Consider the following 27,305-nt stretch of genomic DNA (forward strand, 5'->3'; position numbering starts at 1 on the left):
ACATGACAAAAAACCAACAAAATAGTATTCTTTTGCATAACAAAAACAACAACAAATATTAGCCTTTTACATATTAAAAACAAAACAAAAAAACTAGATACTAGATAATTAAGTCAATGGAGATACTATTTCTTAACGGTTCTTCATAGATTGAAATCTTTGGATAATTCTTTCATCATCGACACGCATAAACAACTCCTTCTCAATATAAGCAACCAACAAATCATTCAACCATTGATCTCTCATGGTACTTCTTAAGTTATTTTTCATGAAATTCATTGCCGAAAATACCCTTCCAACATTAGCGGTCACCACCGACAATATTAATGCCAATTTTAATAATTTGTAAATCAAGAGATGATCATTGTGCTTGTTCGTTTCCACCATTTGTTTAGAAAGTTCACTTAAGCTCTTTAACTCAAAATCTCTATCATATTTTATATCTAAGTGGTAATTTTCCAATTTATTATCTAGGGTTAATAGATCGTATTGGTTGAAATCAGAGGAATAAAATTGAGCAAATTGAAGCAACCTTTGTTAAATGATGAAAAAAAGTTCTTCGGATCTAAGCATGGCATACAAATAAGAAGTTTGATATTAATTTATGTGAATCTTTCACCAAGCTCTCGCAATTGCATATCAATAACCATGTAAAACAAATCAACACATAATAATGCAAATTAGTTAAGTTTGTTGGGTGCCGTGGGTTTCTTCTTAAAAAATTTGTGTATTTTGTATAATCTGAATGACAAATTAAAGAACAGAAGATATTATACCATAATTGAGGACTTAAATGAAAGGGGTTAATGATTAATGTACGAATTTGGGTTTTAAAACATAATAATTCAATATACCAATTAATTGGGATTGTAAGACTTAGTAATTCAATATTACTATTTACCAATCACAAGTTCAATCTATCAATTAAATAGGATTCTAATATAACATTTATAAACATTGAGAGTATTATTAAATTACTAGCTATTTTGTTCTCAGGTTGCGTATTGTTGACTTCATCGGAACAGTTTTAGATTCCGTATTGACAACAGCGTTTGAATGCATATCCTTTGCATTAACTCAAAAGGAAATCTTTTAAGTTAATGAATCTCAACCGTGTGATTTTAAACGGAGCCAATCTAGTTTGTACTTATAACTTAGGGGCCCTTGAATATTAGTGCGAATCTAATCCGCACGAATCATAAAACAGATCAGACGGTTGAGATTCATTAACTCAAAAGATTTCCTTTTGAGTTAATGCAAAGGATACAAATTCACAGCGTTTTGATAGGTAATAATGAGTTTAATAAAATATTGATATGCAAGGGGCTCGGTTGATAATAGAACCTTAATGGCCTAAAAACAAAAAGAAAATCTGACTCACTCAAACCTATATAATTATATAACAACCTAGCTTGAGCTCCAGCCAAAACCTCTCTCCCATATTTTGGAACATCAAGCAACTCTAGTACCTGATACCGTTAGCATGCCGACAGATCCAATATATGTGTCAATGTCCCATAAAACATGGAACCCGACTCATCTAAATGTAAATGTCTCTGGAGTCCTTGTGACTCGAAATTCATGAAATATGCCACATGATGAAACCCGACCCAATTGGAAGCTTTCAAAGCTGAACAACCCACTTAACCCGCAACTGGAATCAACTTATATTACACCCCACCCGTTATGGTTATTTGTCAAAATTTTCTTGTACCTGTTTCCATGAATTAGATAGGAAATATCGGATGGTCTACAGACATACCGGGGTAGGGATTAGGTGCTAAAACTTCCCTTTCAATTGATGTCTGCTCTTCTAAATTTCTCTGCGGTAGCCATGACCAACTCCACTTTTGACTTAAATATATCCCACAAAATTATATATTTGAACGACCCTTCATTAGCAAGACCTCATCAAAAGGCACTTTAAAATTTCATAAAAGTATAAGCTTTTTTAGGCACCACAATTAATCATAATTCATATTGACAAAAGATCTAAAATTATGTGAGTCAATTTAGTTATGTTAAATGTTGATTATGTTGGTTGCACCTAAAAGAAAGCTTTCTGCTTTTTGTTTGGTCAAACCACACCTTAAGTATACTATCAATCAAAGATCTCCAGCAAGGATTTAAATCCAAAACAGAACAATGGAGATTTAAAGACACTTCTGTTTGCATATCTATTTGATATAATTGACAATACTTTTTACTTAAAAGATAAAAATTATAATGTGTTCTTCGTTAGTTGGATAAGGTATCAAACATGCACAGGTGTCATCTCTAGCTAGCACTACTGATCTACTAGCTAGATTCTTATTATTTTTTACCCTTTAAATTATTTGTACTAGAATTATATACGCCAGAATTAATGTTGTCTTCATATTGAAGCGTTGGCTACCTAAGCAAAAACCTGCTAATTTCAAATGTTGTGTTGTGTTCATCATTCAACTCTTTTATTCTATGGACCATGCAAAAATAAATGTTAATCTGCTGATGCAGCAATTAATATATATAGTTAATACTACTATTGATTTCACATTAGAGCTTGTGCTACCTCTTTCCGACAAAATATATCTTCTTTTTTTTCTTGCAAGAGAAGATATATAAAAAGATTTTTAGTCGTATGCTATACTTTATTAATTCAACTATGTATGAATATAATTTCGTGAATGCAAACGAACTATATCATGTGGTGAAAAGTAAGGCAAACTTAATGAACTATTTTTAACTTCAAATCATGTAAATTATATATATAGTCATGTACAGGAACTAATTTTAATACGTATATGGATGGTGTACAAGTATCTGCAACTATAAAACACACTACAAGGCCCCATACTGCGATCCAGAAATGCAAGGCCTTGTAAACTTAAGGCAAAACAATTTTAAAAAAAAAAGTGGCAATAAAAGGCAATGAAAGTCAAGCAAAGTCTGTCATGAAAGGGTCGTCAAGCAACAACTCCGGCCAAGGGGTTGCACTCTTGTCATAAGATGTGCCACATCCATCTCCTTGGTTCAAAATCGACATATCAGTGAGAGGTGGCAAAGATGACTGAGAAAACAGGGGTGTCATGGGTATCTTATTTTCCTCGGTACAGTATGAAGATAAAGGCTGTTCATTTGTGTCATTGTTCATGGACATGTCGAAAAGAGAGAACGGTATATCAATCTCCTCGCCTAAACCCAACGGTTGCTGAACATTTCCCGGTGAAAGCACTGAAGGAAAGGTGCTGATCAGGGGTGAGCCCAAATCACAACTAATATTATCTAAATCAGTACTGGTGCCCCCCATGCTGTTAGTGCTTGTGCTTGTTGATATGGCTGCTGCAGATTGGAGGAGACCTTGTAGGTATTGGATCTTTACGGCTTGTGCAGCTTCGGCTTGGAGACGAATGGACGGGTCGGCAAGCCCGTGAAGACTAGCTAGAGCGAGCAACTGGGGTAATGCGGCAAAGAAGTCTGTCCTTGGTCGGTGGGTCATCGGATCGAATCCCATTTGTATGAGCTTCTTTTTCAAATGTGTGTTCCAGAAGTTCTTTATCTCATTGTCTGTCCTTCCCGGCAGATGGGTTGCAATTGCTGACCATCTATACAATGTAGAAAAATGTTTCAACAAATTAGCAAATACACATCTAATTTTTTAAAATTTTGATCAGAAATTTAATCACTTATCCAATACAATTTTTTTTAAAAGAAATATAATAATTACTTGTTGCCAAGGACTGAATGAAGGTTGAGAATGGTCTGTTCTTCCTCCTGTGAAAATTTGCCCCTCTTTATATCCGGTCTCAAATAGTTGGTCCATCTTAGCCTGCAGCTCTTTCCACATCTATTCAACCCTGCAAAGAGAATTAAAACATATGTATATTCTTCTTTAATTTATATTAAAAAAAAATTAGACGTTTCAAGTCATTTCCTAAAAAATTAGTTTATTAATTGAATACTGAGAGAAACTAATTAAATTTATGTAGGGGTGGAAATTAATGAAATGTATAGTTGCCTTACCAGCTAATTTTGGCAGTGTTCTCCAGCTTCCATGGCCATGCTTGGTGATGTAATCAATTAGCCTCTGATCTTCTTCAGGGGTCCATGGTCCCTTCTTGAGCCCATTTTCATCACAACATGGAGACCTCCCCATTGATTATTAGCGTTGCTTTGAATTGGGGCTAGTACTCATTAAGTGACTCCTTGCTTGGTTATATAGTTGTTAATCACACCGGGTTTTTAGAGCTTTAGTTAAGTGATATGAGAGAGACTGATCAGTGACTAGGTCAACCATATGTTTCCCACAATGAATGCACACGCCAGGCATGTGACTATTTAAATTCAACAGGAAGTTTTGCAAGGTTTGCCATAATTTCCTGTGAGTATTCAAGTTATAAAAATTGACTATGATTCCAAAATTCTATTTACGAAATTAAAAGGATAGTAGTAAAGTATACTAATATATATACCATAAGGAATAACTTAGATCTAGTGGTTATGATATTATTATTAGTGTGAAAAGTTGTAAGTTTGAAATTCGATTAATTGTAGGGTATATTTAAACTGAAAATTGTGATCTTAATTTATCTTTCTCTCAAAAAAAATATCCTAATCTATGCCTATCTGTGTATTATTATGGTTCAACTGCATTAGTGTAATATAAGTTTCAAGTCTTAATAACGATGTCCGCCTTATAAATTTTATAGTATTTTCTATCATACATAGTCGTTGATTTTCATATATGAAACTTAAAATATTGATTTGATAAAGAATAAAATAGATCCAAAATAATTAATATTATATTTAATGTTCGTTTGTTTCTACATTTTGTTTTACTAATAGGAGGAACAACACTAGCAAAATTGGGAAGTCTCTATATCTTTTTAGTTTATTTTGTTGTGTATTATATATTACTATGCATGTATTTCTTATTTTGGTGTGCCGGCGATCAAGTCGATCCATATAGATATTTGATCATGTATATATTTGTTGATCATGTGTTGCAAACTTTACCGTTATTAAGATCACACTTCCTTGTCAAAATATTGACCACATATATATGAGTAAGGCTACCATGCTTTGCAAATTAAAGTGAGTGTTTTAATTTATATTCATATTTCTAGTTTCAAAGTTCAAATAGTCGATTCAAACCGTTAGATGTTTAATCTATATTAAAATGTGCTTGGAGACCAAATTTTATATTTTTTGAAATTTTTTACTATTTATTAAGATGGTTTAAAAAAAAAAAATTAATGGTACATAATTTTATACTAGCCATACTCATGTTGAACTAGTCTCCAGTGTTTTCTTTTTCTTAATTTAATTAGTGGGTTCAAGGCTCCTTTAATTTCTTAATACTTGACTAAAACAACCTAATGATTTTTAAACATGTATCTCGATCCCACACATAATATAATCTTAATCAATTGAGTTAGATGTGTTATGAATTTGATATATTAACCTTGACAAATTAACAATAATTTTAATTATGAGCCCCTACGGCCCTACCTATATTAGAAGACCACCACCACCACACACATCTAACTCAATTGATGGAGTATATAGGCTATGGCTTGCAATTGCATGATCACACACACACCATAATGAGCACTTTTAGCATTCAAAAAGGCCTAAATTAATGGAGTATATAGGCTATGGCTTGCAATTGCATGATTGACATGTGGGCTGTAGCTCAAACATGACATGCTAATGAGACACATGCATCCAATTTGTCAAAAATTGAGAGGTGCTGATTTCAGTGGAAAGAAACCGCTGGCCGGTTCTAAAATGATCACTGCCAAATCTACGTGAGGTCACTGATCCGCTTTGTTGTGTAGAGAGAAACATAAAATAAGGAGATAGCACAAACGTCACCCTAGATCTTTTACTGTCTAACGAAGAAACCTTCCAATGCACGCTATTAACGAATGCAAACCAATCCCTGTCGCAATCCTTGTTAGACTGAATTTGTGGCCACATGCCACATATTGTGTCACTTAATTATTAGTTCCAAAACTATGTGAGGGTAAGCCATTCAATATGGCAATTGCTATGAAAAGTATAACTTAGCATATATTTATCTAATTATACATACATTTGTTACCTATTTGATAATAATATCTGATCCACTACGATCATTGCTGACATGGGCTCACGATGTCCCCCAAATACTTGTAGATCATTGCTGACACGTACGTGCTACACTTTTACCACAAAAAAATTTAGAATTATGTTTGTTAATATAATTTTTTTTTTATAATTCAACCGTTCAAATATTTTAATTTAGGGACCTGCTTTTGTTCATCGAACATTTTATATATTTTCAACTGTACATGTTCAGATTTTGAAGAGAAGAAAAGAGCAACATATTTTATCTCCAAATCTGAACTGTTAAAAAGCATTCGAAAGGTTGGGGTTGAAAAAAAAAAAAAAAACATGTTTCTGCTTTTTTAAAGAAGCACAGTAGATTTGGTACCGTTACTTTTGCAAAATTCTAAAAATTATTAGTTCATATATTGATCCATCTTATTTTAACTGTTCCGGCTTCATGGGTATGATTTCTTAAATTATTAGTTCATACAGCGTGTTATTTACCATATTGTCAAGATTAGACTATATATTATATTAGAGTATGATTTCTTAAATAATTATCTCATTGTGGTAACTAGGAGGTGGAGGGTCTAAAAGACCTTGTAATCCTTATGTACATAAACCTTTTTTTTATTAATAATAATAAAATCTTGTTAGCCATTAACCTTCAAAAAAAAAAAAAAAGTTATCTGATTGTTTCTACTAAGAAAGAAATTGTGGAATAAAACAATTCAAATGATGTAATAGATGATTTTATTAAGATAAAACTAGCCGGTTCTTTTTTTCCCTCAATTAATGGCAACATTTTCAATAGTATTTAGTATTAAATTTTATATTGACATAATATCATGCATTAATTTAGTATTGTTTTGATTAAATTTGTCAACAATTAATATTTATTCAATGCTTTAAATTGAAATATCTTTTTTTTTATATCAAATACATTTCTTGAATCAAAATTATGCATTCACTCCGATAAAAATGATAAACTGGAGTTTCTAATCCAAAGCCATTGAGAAAAACTTGAAAAAGTTTTTTAGGTTATTACTCATATAGATAGGTAACTAGTCTAATCATTTTTTTTTTTTTTTTTCTATTTTTGATGAAAGTCTAATCAGTTATAAGACCACCCCTTGCGACCATGCAGTCAGGTCGGACAAAACACAACTGGTTGATAAGATAATATAGATGACATTGCGGTCCGGTTCTCCAAGCTTATCCTTAATTTATAGGCACATTCAGATCCAGTTAATTAAGTAATTCAATCTTTAAGTTTTAAATTGGGACCGTTCAATTCGAATCTGCGATAATATATCCGAAGTAATCTAATCTTTGGATTTTTGATCGAGACCGTCCGATTTGAATATGTCGCTTGAGATTGCTTCGTGATTTGAATTTATCTCTCGATATGTGTACACTCCACTTCGGATAGATTATCGCATATTCAAATCGGGTAGTCCCAATTTAAAATCCAAATATTGAGTTACTTCACTAAATCTGAAGGGTGGTGGGTTATTTTTTTTTTTTTTTTTTTTTTTTTTGGGGGGGGGGGGTGGGGGGGCATCTTTAATTTATATTTTGTATCTAATGTTTTTTTGTACAAGTATTAATATATTTTATTCACTTTAATCTCAAATTTCTCATTCTAGCAATATTTTTCTTGTTATCAACAGAGTATTCATCCCTAATCTATATCTCGAATATTTTAGTTCCAAATTTACACAAACGAACAATTTCGTATACCTGTACGGCTGTAACCTAGACATAATGAAGGGTAAGCTATGATTAACATAATCAGCAAGGTAGTGTTGAATCCTACCTTTCTGAGAAGTGTACAGTACAGGAGACGAAAACCCGTTCTGATTGAAATCACATCCTCTCCATTACTTGATAAGAGAATTTTTTACAATTAGTAGATCTGAACCGTTCTTTTTAACTTTACACGAATCTCAAAGCCCAATAATACTGCCCCTGCATTAGCCCAAATCTCAAACGACCTGAGATTTAATCTCTAACTGTAAATTGAGAGTAATCCTTTACAGTAATCTCATTTTACAGTTAGAAATTAAAAGAGAGTAATCCTTTACAGTACCTGAGAGACAGATACGAATCCTTTCTGAGCTGCATGGAAAGTAACAGCTGTCAGCAGGAACAGCTAGCTGTACTGTGTTGTGGAAATGACAGTTTCCCCACCCCCAACTAACTTCAAATCCCACTTTCAGTAATTATAAACTATTTATTCGTGCACTTGGACTTGATCTTTATTGAGGCTGCTTAAGAACTGACAACGGCTGCTAATCATTAATTTGTTGAAAAGAATATTAGTTATGTCAAGGTTTGACTATCTTCCATGGTTGTTACACACCGAGTGCAACCTTTCAGGGTCTTCTTTTTTAAGCCTTTGCTATTATTGGTCAATTTTTTTATTAAAAGTATATTATGTCAAAACAAAACTGACATTCATTACAAGAAGTAGATGTATATTTTCCATCATCCAATTTCATAAGATTACCAAAATACTTCATCAAAAAAGCAAAAAATTATCGTACCGATTATCACATAAGAATTAATATTAATGTTGGATTATTTCATAATTATTTATCCAAGGCTAATATTATGATAACTTTATCTTAAGTACAGTAATGTTAATATTATAGGCTAGCTTTCCCTGCTGACTATACGTATTATGAAGCTTAATTCGTAATCCAAAAGCCTACTACATATATATCACTGAAAAATCTAAAAAAGAAAAAAAGAAATAGGTACTTGTTATATACGAAAACTTATCAAATGAAATGAAAAGCGGATGCTCACACTTTTATATATCTTGGCAGATAATTAATAAAAGGGATTAGAAACAGGGTGGGTGTAGCCAACTCCTACAAATAGCTAACAATCCAAAGACATTCTCCAAAGCTGACGAACCTTATCCCCGACTATAAGTTTATGCTAATTAACTTGCATTCTTATTTTTTTTACCATACCTTTCGAAACATTGAGTTGTGGTTTAACCATCACTATCAAACTTTTTTTTTTCTCAAAAAAAAAAACAATGAATTTGGTAATTGGCGATATCGATCACTGACCAAAATTAATTAAAAACATTTAGTCCAGCGACAAAAGAAAATGCACTTCTCTCCGTATAGAAAGGTACAGACAAAAATTTCTAATGGGTACTAAATAGTTAGATAATGTGTTCCCATATTTACTATAAAATCAGCAAAAAAAAAAAAGTACCACTAATTAAATTCTTCAATACTATTTGTTTGATTAATAAACTCTAAAAATAATAAAATTCACAATATAAGATTTACAGTGCATATATAATTCAAACTAATTAAGTTATGAAGATTATTCAGAGTTATGGAACTCTGACTCCTTTTTTTTTCCAAAAAAAGATGGAAATCTAGCCTTGTAAATTTCAATGTCCATAAAAAGAATTACATTCCAATGTTGAACATGCAATTTTCATTCGGAAGACGTTATCTTTTAACTGCCAATGACTAATATATTTTCATCCGTTTGACTTGCATTCTAACTTATTCATCGTTGTACGTTACGTCGAGGATCTCAATCTCACGTACATAACATTAATTATATTAAATAAAAATCTGATGTCACTTCTTGTTTGTCTATTATGAAGGTTGGTTGGGGGTTAGTAACACGTTGTTTGCAATGCATTCCATATTGCTCAATATTTTTTTTAGTTGTTAATGCGTTAAAATTTTCATAAAATGGTCCAAAAACAGGGGCGGATCTATTGTAGCACAGAGGGGAGCAGCTGTTCTCTCCTGAATTTCGAGTTTTAGTGGTGATCTATTAGTACCGATCGACTTTGCCTCTCTCTGAAAATTTTTTTGCCCCCCTCTGGATGTTTGATTTGTAATTCGAATTAAATTTAGTGTTAAAATCAAAATAATTTTTTTGAATTATGATTGGTAATATTAATTATAAGTTATAGGGTCAGAAATTATAAGGCAGGGTATTAAAAATATAAGTCAAAACATTATTTTTTTTATCAAGTATCCAATTAGTTAATGGATATAAATTTGATAAACTATTTAAACCCGATAAGATATTATTTTGCCCCTTCCTAACGAAAACCTTGGGTCCGCCCTGTCCAGAAAATAAATTTTCAACAAACTATATAGGCATGACCTATTTTAAACACAACACAGTCTGATCTTTGAAAATCTGAGACCAAGCTTTTCTCCTATGATCCTTCGTTAGACCAAACTTCCCCACAATCCATTGTTGGCTATACATGCATGAAGCTTACGAGCCGCTAAAAAATGAAACGAAAAGAGGAAAAAAAAAACGGCATTGATTTTTTCTCATACGGGGCCTAAAAAAAAGTTGTTCTGGAAAACGTTGCTGCACCAACAAAACAAAAAGTTGGTCCCGTATTTTAAAAGTTCAGGCGGGATTTATTCTACCAGCTGCTGACTGATTAGTTTGTCAAAAAAAAAAAAAAATCGCTTCCCCTGACCATTTTAGGAACAAAATAATTATAACATATTATCGTTTTAAAATAAAAAAAAGAGCTGCATAATGTTGGTGTTGGCGGTTGTACGTACATAGTATTGTGTTGTTAATGACTTAATAATGTTGGTGTTAGCGGTTGTACGTACAATAATGTTTTTGGAAATTCTTTACTAATTTTTTAGATAGGTAGAAAACCATTGTCTTTCGATGGATTTTGGACTATATAAAAAACAGTGATTTTGAAATATTCTAAAAGAATAGTAAACAATTTTAAAAAAAATGTAAAATTTGGTCTTCTAGCACATTTCATTATGAATATCATGTTCAGCGGTTCGAATCGTCTTTTTGGTCTTCGAAAATAAAAATTTACTTTAGGTTGCTCTATAGTGTTTTTCCTATCCTTAGCTCAAGCTCAATCTTTTTTGAGTATTTTATTTTCCACTTAACTTTTACTTGAGCTCCTTTTACTAGTTCAATAAGATTTAGAGGCAATCTTGTCTTATTATGGATACATATTTTGACAGAGTATTTTTTTATTGGACAAATGTCATATACATGATTGTTTTTAAACCTAATGCACTACTATGTATGAATCAAAAACAGCTCTATCAAAATGTATACCCATTATTATTAGCATTGTTATTAGCAAGAGAAAAATAATGTTAACAATAGTTATTTTGACAATTTTAATAAACAATTTCAAGAAAAAAAATCAAATAATTTAAAGCTAAAAAATAAATTTATAGGCGTGTTATTGAACATACAAATAGATTAACAATCAAAGCAATATAGGCGTGTAAACGGATCGAATAATCCATTCCGTATTAGCTCTGTATTCGGAGATTATCCGAATTTGGATTAAGCGAATACAGATAATTGCAGATAAGAATATGGATATTTTTTGCATATAATGAAATAATAGTGGATACAGATACATATAATTTCATGAAGGTGAATATCCGTATCCTTATTAGGATCCGAAATTGCTTCCAACCGGCTCCGACTTTATTGTTTCAATTGTTATATAATTATCCCATATTCATTTCGGTCTTGGTTGTGAGATAAATGGTAATATAATATGGTTTTTAATTTAATTTTTTTTTCGCTGGTGGTAGTGCTACTATTTGTTTGTCACAAAATAGCGTTATTTTCTTTCCTTTTTACCTTCATTTCTTCACTTTTCATTCTTTTCCATTAAAGACTTTAGCCCGTGAATGTAGTAGTATGCTTTTAGTTTCTGTAGATTGATTTTAGCCATTGTTTCAAGACAACAACAATACACTATTTTGTATCTTAAAGTGTATAACTCAATTATCTGACAATTATTCATTTCGTATCCATATTTGCAGATTATTCGCTCCGTATCCGTATCCATTTAAGGCGGATTTGATTTTAAATTTTGATATCTATTTACTATCTGTATCCGTATCCGCTCATTGAAAGACGAATACATATATGATATTAGCATTATCTGCTTCGAATCCGCTCCGTTTATAGCCCTAAAGCAATAGCATGCAATTTAAGTATTATTTGATGATGTATTAATGATTATTAGTTTCGGACTACTGAAACTTCAAGTCACTCGATGTATGGTGTATGTGTATAGACATTATATATCTGAATAATATAAATTATCTGACTACTGTATATAATCATATTATGACATATGTTTATAACTTATAAGTCATTGTACGGTGAAATAAGTCCACAGAGCTGATCAAAATGGTTCAACATAATATTCTATATTAAAATATATTTTCAGACTAAATTTTACATTTTTCGAAAAATTTACTATATTTTTAGAATTTTTGGAAATGAAATTTTTTTCAGAAAAATAATACATTAAGATGCACACAAAAACTTTTATTTTTAAAATTTTCAAAAAAAAGATAGTAAATAATTTCCAAAAAAAAATGTAAAATTTGATTTCCAATAACATTTTAATACGGAGATAATGTTGAACCATTATTGGATTTGAATTTATATTTTATTTTTAAAATCATTCAATATAAAAAATAAATAATTATCTAGTGATCTCTATTAACATATATTTTGAACTAATCATCACAATATTTTGATCAGTATTCAGTAGTCTTCCTTCTGAGTGCCTACCGAAACTGAACGGAAGTATCATGTTCAGCTTTAATTTGTCATTTGAGATGTTAAAATTCTACGAAAAGAACTACTTTTTACGCCTTTTTCTCTCTATTTTTATTTTTCTCGTCGATTAGTTGGTTAGGAAATGAAAAATGACATTAACAATTGTTCTACAAAACGTTATAAATATTAATTATATACAAATATAAATTAGTCAAAAATTAACAATTGCTGAAATAATATTAATATTTCAATCATAACAAAAATTGGCTCGATCGGTGACAAAGTGCTGTATATGTTGCTTGTAACATGGTTATGGTTATGTGACCTTCGTCATTGACCACTAACGACAAGCAGATGAGGTTGGGATAAAAACACAAACATATTTTACTATTAATAATATCAAGTGCAGTCGCCTACTTTTGACGGTAAGTATCCACAGTTCCACGCCACGTTCTAAACTAATTATGTTTTTCAAAATAATATCACAATTAAAATTTGAAGTTACGGACGTATTCCCCATCCTCCCTAATAAAGTACTTAAATATCACAATCATCCTTTCAGGATTCAAAATGATAATTTCTAAGCCTTACTATTAACAATTCGTTTTTGTGATTTTTAAGTTCAAATAGTCGATCTAAAGTGTTTAATATGTTCTTCATATTAAAAGTATTTGGAGACCAAATTCTACATATTTTGGAATTCTTTTTTTTTTATGGATTTTTAAAAATTAATGTTTTTTCAGATTATTTTTATTTTATTTTCAAAAATTCTTAAAAAGTAGTAAAAAATTCAAAAAATAAATATATAATTTGGTCTATATTCAGACATGCAATTTCATTATCTTTTGAATATTTATCATAATGTCCCTAAAAGGGTTATTGCTTTTGTTTAATTTCACTGTATCCTTTTCCCTTGAATCAGAAGTAGTTGGGAATGGGCTTGCCTTTTTCATCCTCTTTGCATAAAACTCCCCAATTTTCTATAATTGCTAGGTAATTAATTAAAGCGGTTTCCAAACTATTTGGCTATTTGCAAATAATCTCCGTTGTTGTTCCACTATTTACAGAAAATTCCCCATTTTTTTTAAATCAAGTGGCCCTCGCAACTCTTTTCTAATAACGTATTTGTCCTTCAATATTCTTCGGACATTTTTTTATCGAATTTTTGTTTATAAAAATAAATAATAGGTAAATGTTTATTTTGGTTAAACCTAATGTAGTGTTCATTGTAGTGCAATATGAATAACGAGTCTGTAAGTTCAAAATATATAGTGGAATTCTGTCACATGTTTTGACATCTATCAATAATTATTTTGAATTAAAATAGAATTATTGTTCATTTCGGTTGACATAAGTATTTATGTTGTCATGTTGATGTGAGCAAGACTTCGAATAATAGTTATGCATGTTGATGTTCATCAGTAATATCAATATGCACAGATTTACAGTAATTAACACCGTTATGTAAAGAATTTTTAAAATAACATGTAGGTTCTAGTTCATCAATTTTATACATAGATTTACTCATGACATATTTTGGGACTACTCTTGGTGTAATTTGTAGGTTACAAAATTAATGTGCACATTATTAATTACTAAAGCGTATGTTCGAGTTGATAAGTTCGACCGAAATTAAGAAGATTAACACTAATAAAAACGAACAAAAATAAATTCATTCTAGGTATATAACTGCTCACATGTCTTTCTAATTCTTTTAGGGAAGGATTTTCTTAATTAGTTAAAATCTTAATTACAGAAATTAAATTCTTTAGAAGAGGTGGTTATGACTTTAATTTGATTCCATGTCTAAATCATGACTAGCTTTATTTTATATATTGATATTTACAATTAGATTTATTGAGACAATATACAGACTGTTAATTGTAAAGATGTGTACTGATATTGATGACTTCATAATGGAATTTGTTTAATAAAAGCATAAATACGGTGCAACTAAAATTTTCTAGAGCAATCACAGTTGTAGACGCTCTTACAGGAAGCAGAATTAAAAAAAAAAAATTGAGAGAAGATCACAAAGTGAAATTCTAACCACTAAGCAACGTACAAGCACATATTTAGCATATTTAATATTTTAATTATGAGATGGATTAGCTAAACAATATATTATAAGAACTTTTGTGACAATAAAATTCAATTAAACTAAGATACATTATTAAAAAAAATAAAAATCAGTGTTGCTAATTAAGTATTCCTTAACTTGCATTAAGATTTACCCTGCACCCTTGGTGCTTGTATAAATTATTGGACGGTACATATATTAGTTTTTTTTAAAATTGAACATGAAATAGTGTACATGTACATTTTACATGATTTACATAGAATAAACTACCGAAATTTTTATTAATATTAAAAAAAAATCAAAATTTAACAATCTGCACCCATTTGCAGAATATTTCTGATTCTGCCCAATTTAATGTATAATATTTTTAATTTAAAAATCTAGACTTATTTTCCAAAGAATTATTATTTGGATCCAGACGATCTCTTTCCGAAAAATTATTTTTCGGATTCGGTCTTTTCGGACTGGCATTTTATTCCTTTGTTTTTTTTTTAGTTATTATTATTGCATATCAATTATTTAAACAATTTCATGAGAGTATCTCATCCTTGCTCTCCAAACTGTTATCATCAATTGTATCCATCGGTACATGCAAATAATTAGGGGCTGGTACCGGTTTAAGGACCCGAGCAGTTTTGGGTCAGGTTATGGGTTCAGGGACCCTACTACTACTGGATCGAGATCGTTTTTTAGCGATCTGACTACTACTAGGTAAACATGCATGGCTGTTCAAATCTAATTGGGAATTAAAATAAGCATAATTCGGTTCCAGTTCTACATGCAACTCCAAAACCGGTAACCTTTGTGGGAAGGAACCATAATTCCTAAAATTATTTGAAACGATACCTGGTCTGTTATCAGTACCAATTAGTACTCTCGTTGGCCATCAGTAGACATATTGATTCGGGCTTGAATTTCCAGATTTGCTTGACTAACGGTATACCCAATTCATGAATATACGTCTCTCTGGAGATAATCAAAGATATGGCTCACAATTAACAACAATGAATATCTAGAACGGATACTGTAACAGAAACCACCATCACAATACTGGATTTTTCCGTCAACAAACAATTTCGCACGTATTATTTTTGGTTTTGATTGATCTGAATAACAAACTACAATTTTAAAATAATGACCCTATAAGCATTTCAATTATAAATTCAAAAATTAAATAATTTACTATTAAAGAAATAAAAAAAATACAAAGACTCTTCTTATCTTCCTCTTCTTTTCTTTCTCTTCTTTCTCTCTCTTCTTTCTCTCTCTTCTCTTCTGAAACCGACCCAAATTTATAAAATCTAGGCCCGAATTCAAAAAATAATTTTCCAGATTCAAAGATGCGAAAAATAATTTTTCAAATTCACAGATTTGGAAAATAATTTTCCGTATTCACAGATCCGAAAATTAATTTTTTGGAAAGAGATCAGCTGGATCCGGAGAATTAAATTCTCCGAAAAGTTAGCCTGAATCCAGATAATTATTTCCCGGATTGGGCATAATTGAAAATAATCTACAAATGGGTGCAGATTGTTAAATTTTGAATTTTTTTTTAATATTAATAAAAATTTCGGAATAAACTAGCTAGCTGAATGTTAAAACTTTCTCTGTTACTAAACTGATGCGCTCAACCAGCTGCGACATATGTGTTGAATTTTTATATAAAATTACTACACCTTGTATACACAATACATACACTACGAAAAATATTCTTATAATTTCATTTGTCAGTTATAATTGTGAAAGAAATAATGCAATGCAGACAAACTGCTTAATTATAACTTTAATTATGTCAATATAGTGTCTCAATCTAATTAAAAGAATGCCAATAAGGCAAGTCCTTTCATGCTACTTTTCTTAACTGTTATGCCCAACTTAGCAAGAAATGTGATCTTCTTTATTTTACTCGCTATATGCATACTAGCCACCCATATTGATGTTTCACCTGCAATGAAAAATACGTTAGCTATTTCTATGATCTTTTAGTTTTAGATAGCAACTGCTGCTATATGGACCAATGTCCAATGGTCATGATATTTAAGTTAGACCAAATAGAACATATTTTGCGAATAATTTTCAGAATTAATTTTAATTATTAGTATTGGTGAATTTGGCAAGTATTAATTTGAATGATGATTTAATGAAGTGTTTTAATATTCTTTAAAACATCAAATTAACAAAAGTGTTTTGAAGGTAGCAAATTGAAAACGGCTTCATAAATGCATTAATAAACCAAAACTTTTTAACTTTCGATATATTAATTCTACTTCTATTACTTCACTTATTATTTTTCTGAAAGCTAAAATTTTAATTATAAAGAGTAAAATATACTCATAGTAATTAATACTACATTTAATACTCGTTAATTATTATATTTACTTAAGAAATATCATATATAGAAAACGGAAACCCCAGAACCAATGCTTAACTATTTAACATTTTTAAGTACTGCATTAAATGTTCAAAGTGCATGCAGATGCAGACAATAATGAGATCGTCAACGCTGGGCATTGGTCAACCAACATTTCTGCAGCTGAGCCCTGAGGTGACAGGGATCCACACGAGTCTAACCCGAATCACTTTCCTTTTAATTTTTCTTTTGGAAGTTCTAAAAGCAAAACAGCAAAGCAAACTCGTATTTGAAGCAAAATTATTAAAACAGCAAGTGTGAACGGTGTTAGGGAGTCAGGACCACATGCAAAAGATTGTCTACATGATGAGGAAAGTTCACAATAAAGTTTGTGATTATGATTTATGAATGTGAAGAGAAAATTTCCGATAACTACTATACGGATTTATTTAATTTCATATATACTCCATGCAATGGAGAAACCTACGTTTCTGTCGTTTTCTGATTTTATGAATTTCGTAAGGATATTCCACCAGTTTCATTAATGTTAATGAAACCTAAAATTACAAGAGTAGGATGCGAACCAGTTGATACAAACTCCAAAATGTATATTCCTAAAAGTAGACTAAATTGTTTAATTATCAATCAATCTTTTTAGTAGGATAAGTATAATATTTTTTTTTATTTGAAGGGGGTAGTATGTAATTTTAACAGGGTAAATATGAGATTTTTCATTTTTAGAAGGATAAATATAACATTCTAAATTTTACAAGAAAAAGTATGTAATTTTGAAGTTTTATAAGAAATATACATAAAATTATCCTTTTGTTGTGGGAAATATAAAAGTGATTATGAAAAAGGAAATTAATATTTTAGAAAGAAAATATTAAGTGGAATGAAGAGGAAATTGATTCTGATTTATTTTTAACAAGTACAATTAAATTAAATTTTGGTTGTAAGAGCCCGTAATTGCTGAAAAATAAAATATTTACAATCTTTGAAAAAATAATAAACCATTTAACTAGTTTTTTTTGAAAATTTTCGAATTACCAAGTTCACAGATTAAACAAGAGAAACCAGCAGATTGGTTCCGCATGTTTAGTTTGCGGGACCATTTTGAATTTAATAGTCCCGCATATTGAACATGCGGAACCAACCTGAATCTGAATCTGATAAATTTGAAAATTTCCACACAAAAAGAAAACTGATTATTCGATTTACCTTCTTTTTTTTCCAAAGATGGTAAAATGGCAAACTTTCTTAGCGAGCCGAAATTTGCATTAATATTACCTCGTTTGATTGCATTTGGTAGCCAGATCAGAGGAGAGGAGATATTTGATTGTACTCGGAAATCCATACACCCAAAAGCGTTACAGCTAGAAGCTCTGTTAAGTGAATATATAAGGCCTGAAGAATAACCCAGTTGGAATTCCCAGCCCATCCAAACGCTTTTTATGTGCCGTATTAAAAAACCAAGATAAATCATGGCCCAAGGAACCGTCAAATAATTAGTCCAACGCCCCTTGAAATATTATATATCTTGATATATATGTGGTTTAAGTGTACATAAATCTTAATGCAGATAAGACAATTTCGATCGGTTATTAACTGAATTTCAGCTCCAACCGAACATCTAAATGTGGAGTAATTTATCCTTATAATGACAACAAAGATTGTTGTTATTCAGTCTCCGACCTGATAGAAGTTAATGGCGATAGCATGGATTTTTATATGTGGATCAGGCTTGTATTATAGATTTATAGGGGTATATAAAATATAAAAAGATCAATGTACGTAGTTCTTTTATACTCAAGAAAATGTCGCCTAGTTGTTGATGAATAACCTCCATGTGCAAACCGCTGGAATGACATCGTTCATGTTGTCATTCATTTTTTTTTAAAGAAAAATATAGGTTAAGTTTTCAAACTTTATATTTTTCCAATAACAATATAAAATTTTTCTTATTTGAATTTCGAACACGTCCTTTCTCACAATAAAAGCGCAGGTGTTTTTTTACTAGACTAAATGTTAGTTCTTTATTATTATTTACTTTATTATTACAATTCTAGCTATCAACATATTTGATCATTCCCAAAAATATTATTATGTTGACAATATTGACCTAATTTTTCATTAATGGCACTTAGAAGGGGTGAATATAAGGCCTTATAAATTTTTAACTCTTTTTTGTCTACTAGTAGAATATGAAAGACAACTAGTACAAGATGAAAGACAAGTAAAATAAAATAAAATACAACTAATAATCGATCAAAAACAACCAATACTAGTTGAAAAACAACTAGAAGAAAACAAAAACAATTAGTGGAATATGAAAGACAACTAGAAAAATATGAAACACAACTAGAAAGAGATGAAAGACAATTAGAAAAACAAATAAAAAAAAAACAACTAGAAAAAGATGAAAGACAACTAGGAGAACATGAAAGACAATAAGTAGAACATGAAAGACAACCGGTACAAGATAAAAGATAACCAGAAGAAGATGAAAAATAACTAGAAGAAGATTAAACGCAACCAATAGAACATAAAAAAACTAGTAAAAGATCAAAAACCACTTGAAGAAGATGAAAACATTCAGTAGAATATGAAAGACAATCAATACAAAATTAAAGACAGACAAACAGATTAACATGAAAGACAACTAATAGAAAATGAAAGACAACCAATACAAGATTAAAGACAACGAGAAAAATGTGAAAAACAAATAGAACATGAAAGATAACCAGAACAAGATGAAAGACAACCATAACAAGATGAAAGACAACCAGTAGAACATTAAAAGACAACCAGTATGAGATGGAAGACAATGAAAAAAATATGAAAAACTAGTACAAAATAAAAGACGGTGACAAGAAGATGATAAACAACTTGAAGAACATGAAAGACAACCACAAGAAGATAAAATACAACTAAAAAAAGATGAAATACAAACAGTAGTAGATGAAAGACAACCAGTAGGACATGAAAGACCACAAGTAGAAGATTGAAGACAATAAGAACAAAATGAAAGATAATCAGTAGAATATGAAAGACAGCCAGTTATAAATGAAAGACAATCAATTCAAAATGAAAGGCAACTGGTAGTAGGTGAAGGAAAACCAGTATAACATAAAACACAACCAGTACAAGATGAAAGACATCCAGTAGAACATGAAAGAAAAATAGTATCAGATGAAACATATCTAGTACAAAATAAAAAAAAACAACCACAAGAAGATGAAATACAACTACAATAAGATGATACACAACCAGTAGAACATGAAAAACAACCAGTACATGATAGACGACAATGAGAAAAAGATGAAAAATAACTAGAAGGACATGGAAGATAGTAGATGAAAGATAACCAAAAGAACATGAAACACAACCAATACAAGATGAAACACAACAAGTACAAGATAAAACACAACAAGTACAAGATGAAAGACAACCACAAAAAGATGACATACAACTAGAAGAAGATGAAATGCAACGAGTAATAGATGAAAGGCAACCAGCATAACATGAAAGACAACCAGTAGAAAATGAAAAAAAAAACATTCAGTACAAGATGAAAAACAACAAGTAGAAGATGAAATACAACTAGTGGGAGATTAAAATACAACTAGAAGGAGATGAAATACATCTAGTAATAGATGTAAGACAACCAGTAGAATATGAAAGACAACTAGTACAATATGAAAGACAACAACAAGAAGATGATAAACAACTTGAAGAAGATGAAAGACAATCAGTAGAACATGAAACAAAACTATAATAAGATGAAAGACAATTAAACGAAGATGAAATACAAATAGAACAAGGTGACATACAACCTATAGTAGATAAAAGACAACCAGTAGAATATGAAACACAACAAGTACAACATAAAAGACAACTACTTGAACATGAAACACAACGAGTACAAGATGAAAGACAACCAAAAGTACGTAAAATATAACTAGAATAATAAGATGAAAGACAAACATGAGAACATGAAAAACAACTAATTATAGATGAAAGATAACCAATTCAAGATGAAAGACAATTAGAAGAAGATTAAAAAGACAATCAGTAAACCATAAAAGAAAACTAAAAAAAAAGATAAGAGACAACCTATACAACATGAAAAATAACTTGAAAAAGATGAAATACAATAAGAAGAACATCAACCAGTAGTAGATGAAATACAATATAATATGGCATTTACAACCCTAATACAACACTCCAATTAAAGGTATTTGGAGCACTCTAGTAATGTCTCTAGATGGAATAATACTAGAGCATTTACAACCCTAATACAACAATCCAATTGAAGGTGTCTGGAGCGTCTCCAGATGGCAAGAGAAGAAGGCAGTTGCAACCCTAATACAACACTCTAATTGAATTTGTCTGGAGCACTTTAGTAGTATCTCTAGATGACAAGATAATAGGGCATTTACAACCCTAATACAACACTCCAATTGAAGGTGTTTGGAGCACTCAAGTAGTGTCTCCATATGGCAAGATAATAGGGCATTTACAACCCTAATACAACACTCCAATTTAAGGTGTTTAGAGCACTCCAGTAGTGTCTCTATATCGCAAGATAATAAGGATTTGCAACCGTAATACAACACTCCAATTGAACGTGTTTGGAGCACTCTAGTAGTGTCTTTATATGGCAAGATAATAGACCATTTACAACTCTAATACAACACTCCAATTGAAGGTGTTTGGAGGACTCAAGTAGTGTCTCTACATAGCAAGATAATAGGGCATTAACAACCCTAAAGCAACACTTCAATTGAAGGTATTTGAGCACTCGAATAGTGTCTCCAGATAACAAGATAATAAGGCATTTACAACCCTAATACAATACTCCAATTGAAGGTTTTTCGAGCACTCTAGTAGTGTCTCTATATGGTAAGATAAAAATACATTTACAACCATAATACAACACTCCAATTGTAGGTGTTTGGAGCACTCTAGTAATGTCTCCAGGCAAGATAATAAGGCATTTCCAGCAGCAATACAACACCCTAATTGAAGGCTTGGAGCACTCTAGTAATGTCTCTAGATACCCAGATAATAGGGCATTTACAATCCTAATACAACACTCAAATTGAAGATGTTTGGAGCACTTGAGTAGTGTCTCTAGATGTCAAGATAATAGAGCATTTACAACTCTAATACAACACTCCAATTAATGGAGTTTGGAGCACTCTAGTAGTGTCTTCAGATGAGAAGATAATAGGGCACTTACAACCCTAATACAACACTTCAATTGTAGGTATTTGGAGCACTCTAGTAATTTCTCCATATAGTAAGATAATAGAGCATTTACAACACTCAAACAACACTCCAATTGAAGGTATTTGGAGCACTCTAGTCGTGTCTCTATATGGTAGGATAAACGAGCATTTACAACCCTAATACAACACTCTAATTGAAGGTGTTTGGAGCATTCTACTAGTGACTCTGTATAGCAAGATAATAGGACATTTACAACCCTAATACAACACTCTCATTAAATATATTTGTAGCACACTAGTAGTATCTCCAGTTGGCATGATAATAGGGCATTTACAACCCTAATACAATACTCCAATTGATGGTGTTTGGAGCACTCTAGTAGTGTCTCTAAATAGCAAGATAATAGGGCGCTTACAACCCTAACACAACACTCCAATTGAAGCCATTTGGAGCACTCTAGTCATGTCTCTATATCGCAAGATAATAAAGCGTTTACAACCCTAATACAACACACCAATTCAATGTGTTTGGAGCACCCTTATAGTGTCTCTATATGGCAAGATAATATGCCACTTACAATCCTAATACAACACTCTAATTGAAGGTATTTGGAGCACTCTAGTAGGGTCTCTATATGACAAGATAATAGGGCACTTACAACCTTAATACAACACTCCAATTGAAGGTATTTTGAGCACTCTAGTCATGTATAATGCCATGTAATTTGAGGTACGTTCTAATTGAAAGAAAACAATTATTTAAATATATATATATATATATATATATATATATATATAATTGATTATGTTGCCCTGTAATTATCATGTAAATATTTATATATTTATATTCTAATTTCTTCTTATAAATAGATTTAATTGAACAATATCAACTAACTCAAAAAGAATTACCTCCTGGAAAGTTGTACTCGATCCGGTTAATATCCGTATATTACATAACATAACATATATGTATAAGTTAGATAAACTGAACGAATTAACATATGGTTCGGAAGAAAAATAAATTATATTAATAAAGAATTACTCAAATTTAGATGATAACTCCTAAATATAACCACAATTAGCATAACCGCCTCAATTGGCGCCTAGAAATTTGTAAATTAAAACTATTCAAATAAAAGAAAAAAAAAACAACGCTTCTAGTATTAAACCACTGAGGACACATCTGTTCGATACTCGCTCTATCTCTTCGGTTTTATTCACAGAAATTAGAAAGGAACCTCATATTTAATTCCCTCTTTCATTCGTAACACCTACAGGAGACTCAAACCGCTTCCTCTCCTTTTTAATTTTCTGCTGCTTCACTATTTGTTTTGTCTTAAACAGCCACACCTCTCAGTAGTTTAATTGAAAATAAATGAAACCTTTGTCAAAAATCAAAGAGGAACCCTTCAAGCATATGCCGCAATATATATCTCTCTCTTGTCCCTTTTCTTCACAACCACCGAAGAAGTCCCCAAAACCTCCTCTCTTGTTTTCAAAACTGTGCATCAAGGTACGTATATCAAATTTATGTTATTTCGCTTAATCGATTAGTTTATAATATGGGCTATATGATTATTATTATTATTATTATTTGATTCATCAACTGAATTGATAATTAAGTAGATCTATGATAATTAGAAATAAATTTGTTCATTAATCGTGTGATTTGTATGTAGAAATTAATTTTTATTTTAATAAATCATACAGGGTTTTATTTTCATTTCATCAAAATTAATATCTGATCTATGAGTTTACTAATACTAAATTTGTTTAATCGTTTGAATGAAATTTCAATAGTTCAACAAATGTTTGATAATAAATTTGTTACAAGTTGTTATTTCAATAAAACAGTAGATAAATTTTCAATATATATATCCCTTAAAGCTTCATATATAATTTTAGGCTCCACATAAAGAATATCAAATATATGTACTAAGATTGTACGTAGTTCAACTGTTTTATATTTCTAGATGATTAAAACTACGTGGTCAATAATAAATAGATTAAAACCTGGAAAATATAAGCTATTAAAGGGTATTCTCTTGAAATTATTTTCTTTCTTATACCGTAAATAAGTTTTCAATTTTAGTTACAATCAAATATTATTTATTTAGGAATTAAAAATCTTAAGAGTTGAAATTTATGACATAGTATTACAGGTTTTAGGAAACGAGAATAAATAATTTTAAATATTATTAATTAAAGGTATGTTTGCGTATTAGGGTCGACTTTAAAAGACGTAAGCCACGTATCGGAAGATTTAGAAGTTACTCAAATATCAGGTACGGGTTTCCTGGACATTGTCAAATTGTTACTTATCGATTTGTTTACATTTATTTATTTATGGAATTATGCATGTTGAATCGAACGATCCTTTTTGTTTTGTTTAGAATACTAGGATAAGATTATTTGATTGATCAACGGATTTTTAAGATGTGTAGTGTAGAGTATGATATTTGTGTGATTAAATGAAACAAACGTGGAAAGTAACGAATAAGTTAAAGGAAAGGGGGCCAATATGCGTTGAACGCATGTTGGAATGTATACATTGGGTCTAGTGTCCGACTGGACCCCTCGTTAACGTGACGTTAGTTGGACTTTCCGTCACGGGTCAATATCTTGCGGTGGTTCGAGTCCCCGTTGAGTGAGACAGTTGAACTAGTGGTGGTTCGAGTCCCCCTAGTGAGACGCCAATAGCTGGGGTGGTTCGAGTCCCCCTGGTGAGGCAAAGAAGATCTAGCGGTGGTTCGAGTCCCCGTCTAGTGGCATGGCCAAGATCTAGTGGGGTTTGAGTCCCCCTGGTGAGGCAGTTAAAAACTTGAAAGATAACTTAAGAAGGGTGTGTGTGTGTGTGTGTGTGTGTGTGTGTGTGTGTGTACCCCCGCGTGTGTGTGTTTTAAATATTCATTAGTAAGATCGCATGTAAGGATATAATTTTAATATCCTATTTGTGTTAATAAGTAAATTTGACAAATTCCGGGACTGGAACTAAATTCCGTACTGAGAGACTGTTCGATCTCTCACCCGTTCCGCTTTTATGTGGGTTCCAGAAAATCATGAGGCTGACATGGAGCACGAATAGGAGGGATACGGATCAGGAAGGCAACAAACAGAGGGCTCAATTATCTTTTTATTTTCTTTTTAGTTAAACGTTAATTTTCTCTTTGAAAGTGGATACATTGACTGACATGGCAATTATCGGTTTGTTTGCCATGTTTGTCTTGATCTCATGTTGAATGTGTGTTATGTACTCAAATTAATTGTAGTGTTGGAAGACTTATTTGACTTTTAAATGTTGTATGAGTATTTATTATTGATAATGTATGTGATGTGCACACGCCTTACGTGTAAATACGTGGCGGGTTGTCTCGGGGTGTGACAACTAAGTTGGTATCAGAGCCAGCACATACAAAATCAATAATTAACCACTAAGAGAGAGCATACTAAGGTCTGGTCTTTAGAAAATTAATCCATAGTTTGCTACGCTACATCATTAAAAAAAAAAAATCGCTTAAGTTATTACCGATAGTCAAACTGAAGGTGCACCAGAAGAAATATGCGAAAGTAGCAAAGATACTAGACAAAATGTCTGATGTAGCTGGGATATCAGTCCATACTCACAACTCCACAAGTTGTAGACGCTCATAGCTGTCGCCTGATGTTGCGACAGGAGATGGATTCAAGATCTTCAAAACAGGGAAGGTTCACACATTTCGAACTAAAAACCAAGTAATTAGAGAGGAACGCTATTGCCCTAACCTCTACATCAACACACATAACGGCTTATGGTCAGTGGATCCCATCGTAACTACGACTTAATCTTACGACTAGGTTGGCTGAAGGGAAATAATGTTCTCATCGACGTCATGCACCATCGACTCAGGTGTAGGCATGCAATATATCTTAGTTAAAGTAATATAAAATGAATTTCAATTTACGTTCATTTATTGCATGAAACAATGTATCTTGGTTAATTAATCAAAAGAACAAAAAGTTTAAAGAGGCGCGGTCTACGAGCGCTGGGATCATATGCGGCGCGACCAGTGCATACTTAAGTGTTGAAACGCATAATTTTGAAAATTCGTCTATGTGCAATCTGAAAATTCAACAGTTGAGCATCCTTCCAAAAAGAAAAAAAGAAAAAAAAAACATTAAATCATGACCCTTGTTTAGTAAGGAGGAGAGATTATATCTTCATCAGGTTCGAGCTAGTATAATATGACTCGAGATTGGTTAAGTTATCATTGATTGAATTAATATTTCCCTATTAATTCAAATTAATTTCGTTGAGATGTATAAGTTATTATCAACTATTATTTTTCAACTTAGTTTCGTTGATTAAATCATCTTATTATCAATTATTATTTTCTAACTTAGTTTCTTTGATTAAATCATCTAGTTTTGAAAACTAATTCACCACCTAGTGGAATATTTGTATAAATTGTCAATTTCTTAGAGGTGATTAAATATCGACTATGTTAATTATATATAATTGCATATCATTTTACTCTGGTTAAATCATAATTTATTATTGGTCTCATAAATTTCTTGTCAACATCTCTTATAATTTATTTATTATTTTATTAATATTATTTTTAAAATAATAATTTGATAATTTAATCAGAGTTGCGCAGCGAAAGCGTAATAAAAGTATTTATAATTTTATGTTTAAATTTTGAGGACAATATTCCTTTTTGAAAGGGGGGAGGATGTTACATTTAGTTACTATTAGTAAAAGTATTTATAATTTTAATATTTGAATTTTGAGGACAAAATTCTTTTTGAAGGGAGGGTGAATGTAACACTTCATTGATTATTGATTAGTTATATTTTTAATATGAAATTGAATGTAACACTTCATCGGTTAGTTATATTTTTCATATATGAAAATATATTTATAATTCTATATTTGAATTTCGAGGACTAAATTCTTGCTTTTGAGAGAAAGAATGTAACAATTTGTCACAATTAATTAGCAAAA

At 31.1% G+C, this 27,305-nt stretch overlaps 1 protein-coding gene across 1 annotated transcript; it reads right to left on the reverse strand.

Moving 5' to 3' along the window:
• Positions 1-2,718: 2,718 nt before the first annotated feature.
• On the reverse strand, positions 2,719-4,158 carry LOC144557841 (transcription factor MYB93-like). Its single transcript, XM_078306458.1, has 3 exons — positions 4,003-4,158; positions 3,707-3,836; positions 2,719-3,584 (listed from the first exon to the last, which is right to left on the reverse strand). The coding sequence occupies exons 1-3, from the start codon at positions 4,133-4,135 to the stop codon at positions 2,918-2,920; spliced, it is 930 nt and encodes a 309-aa protein (XP_078162584.1). The 5' UTR covers positions 4,136-4,158; the 3' UTR covers positions 2,719-2,917.
• Between the last annotated feature and the right edge of the window lie 23,147 nt (positions 4,159-27,305).

Source organism: Carex rostrata, chromosome 8, assembly GCF_964058835.1.
Source record: "Carex rostrata chromosome 8, lpCarRost1.2, whole genome shotgun sequence".
Lineage (NCBI taxonomy): Eukaryota > Viridiplantae > Streptophyta > Magnoliopsida > Poales > Cyperaceae > Carex > Carex rostrata.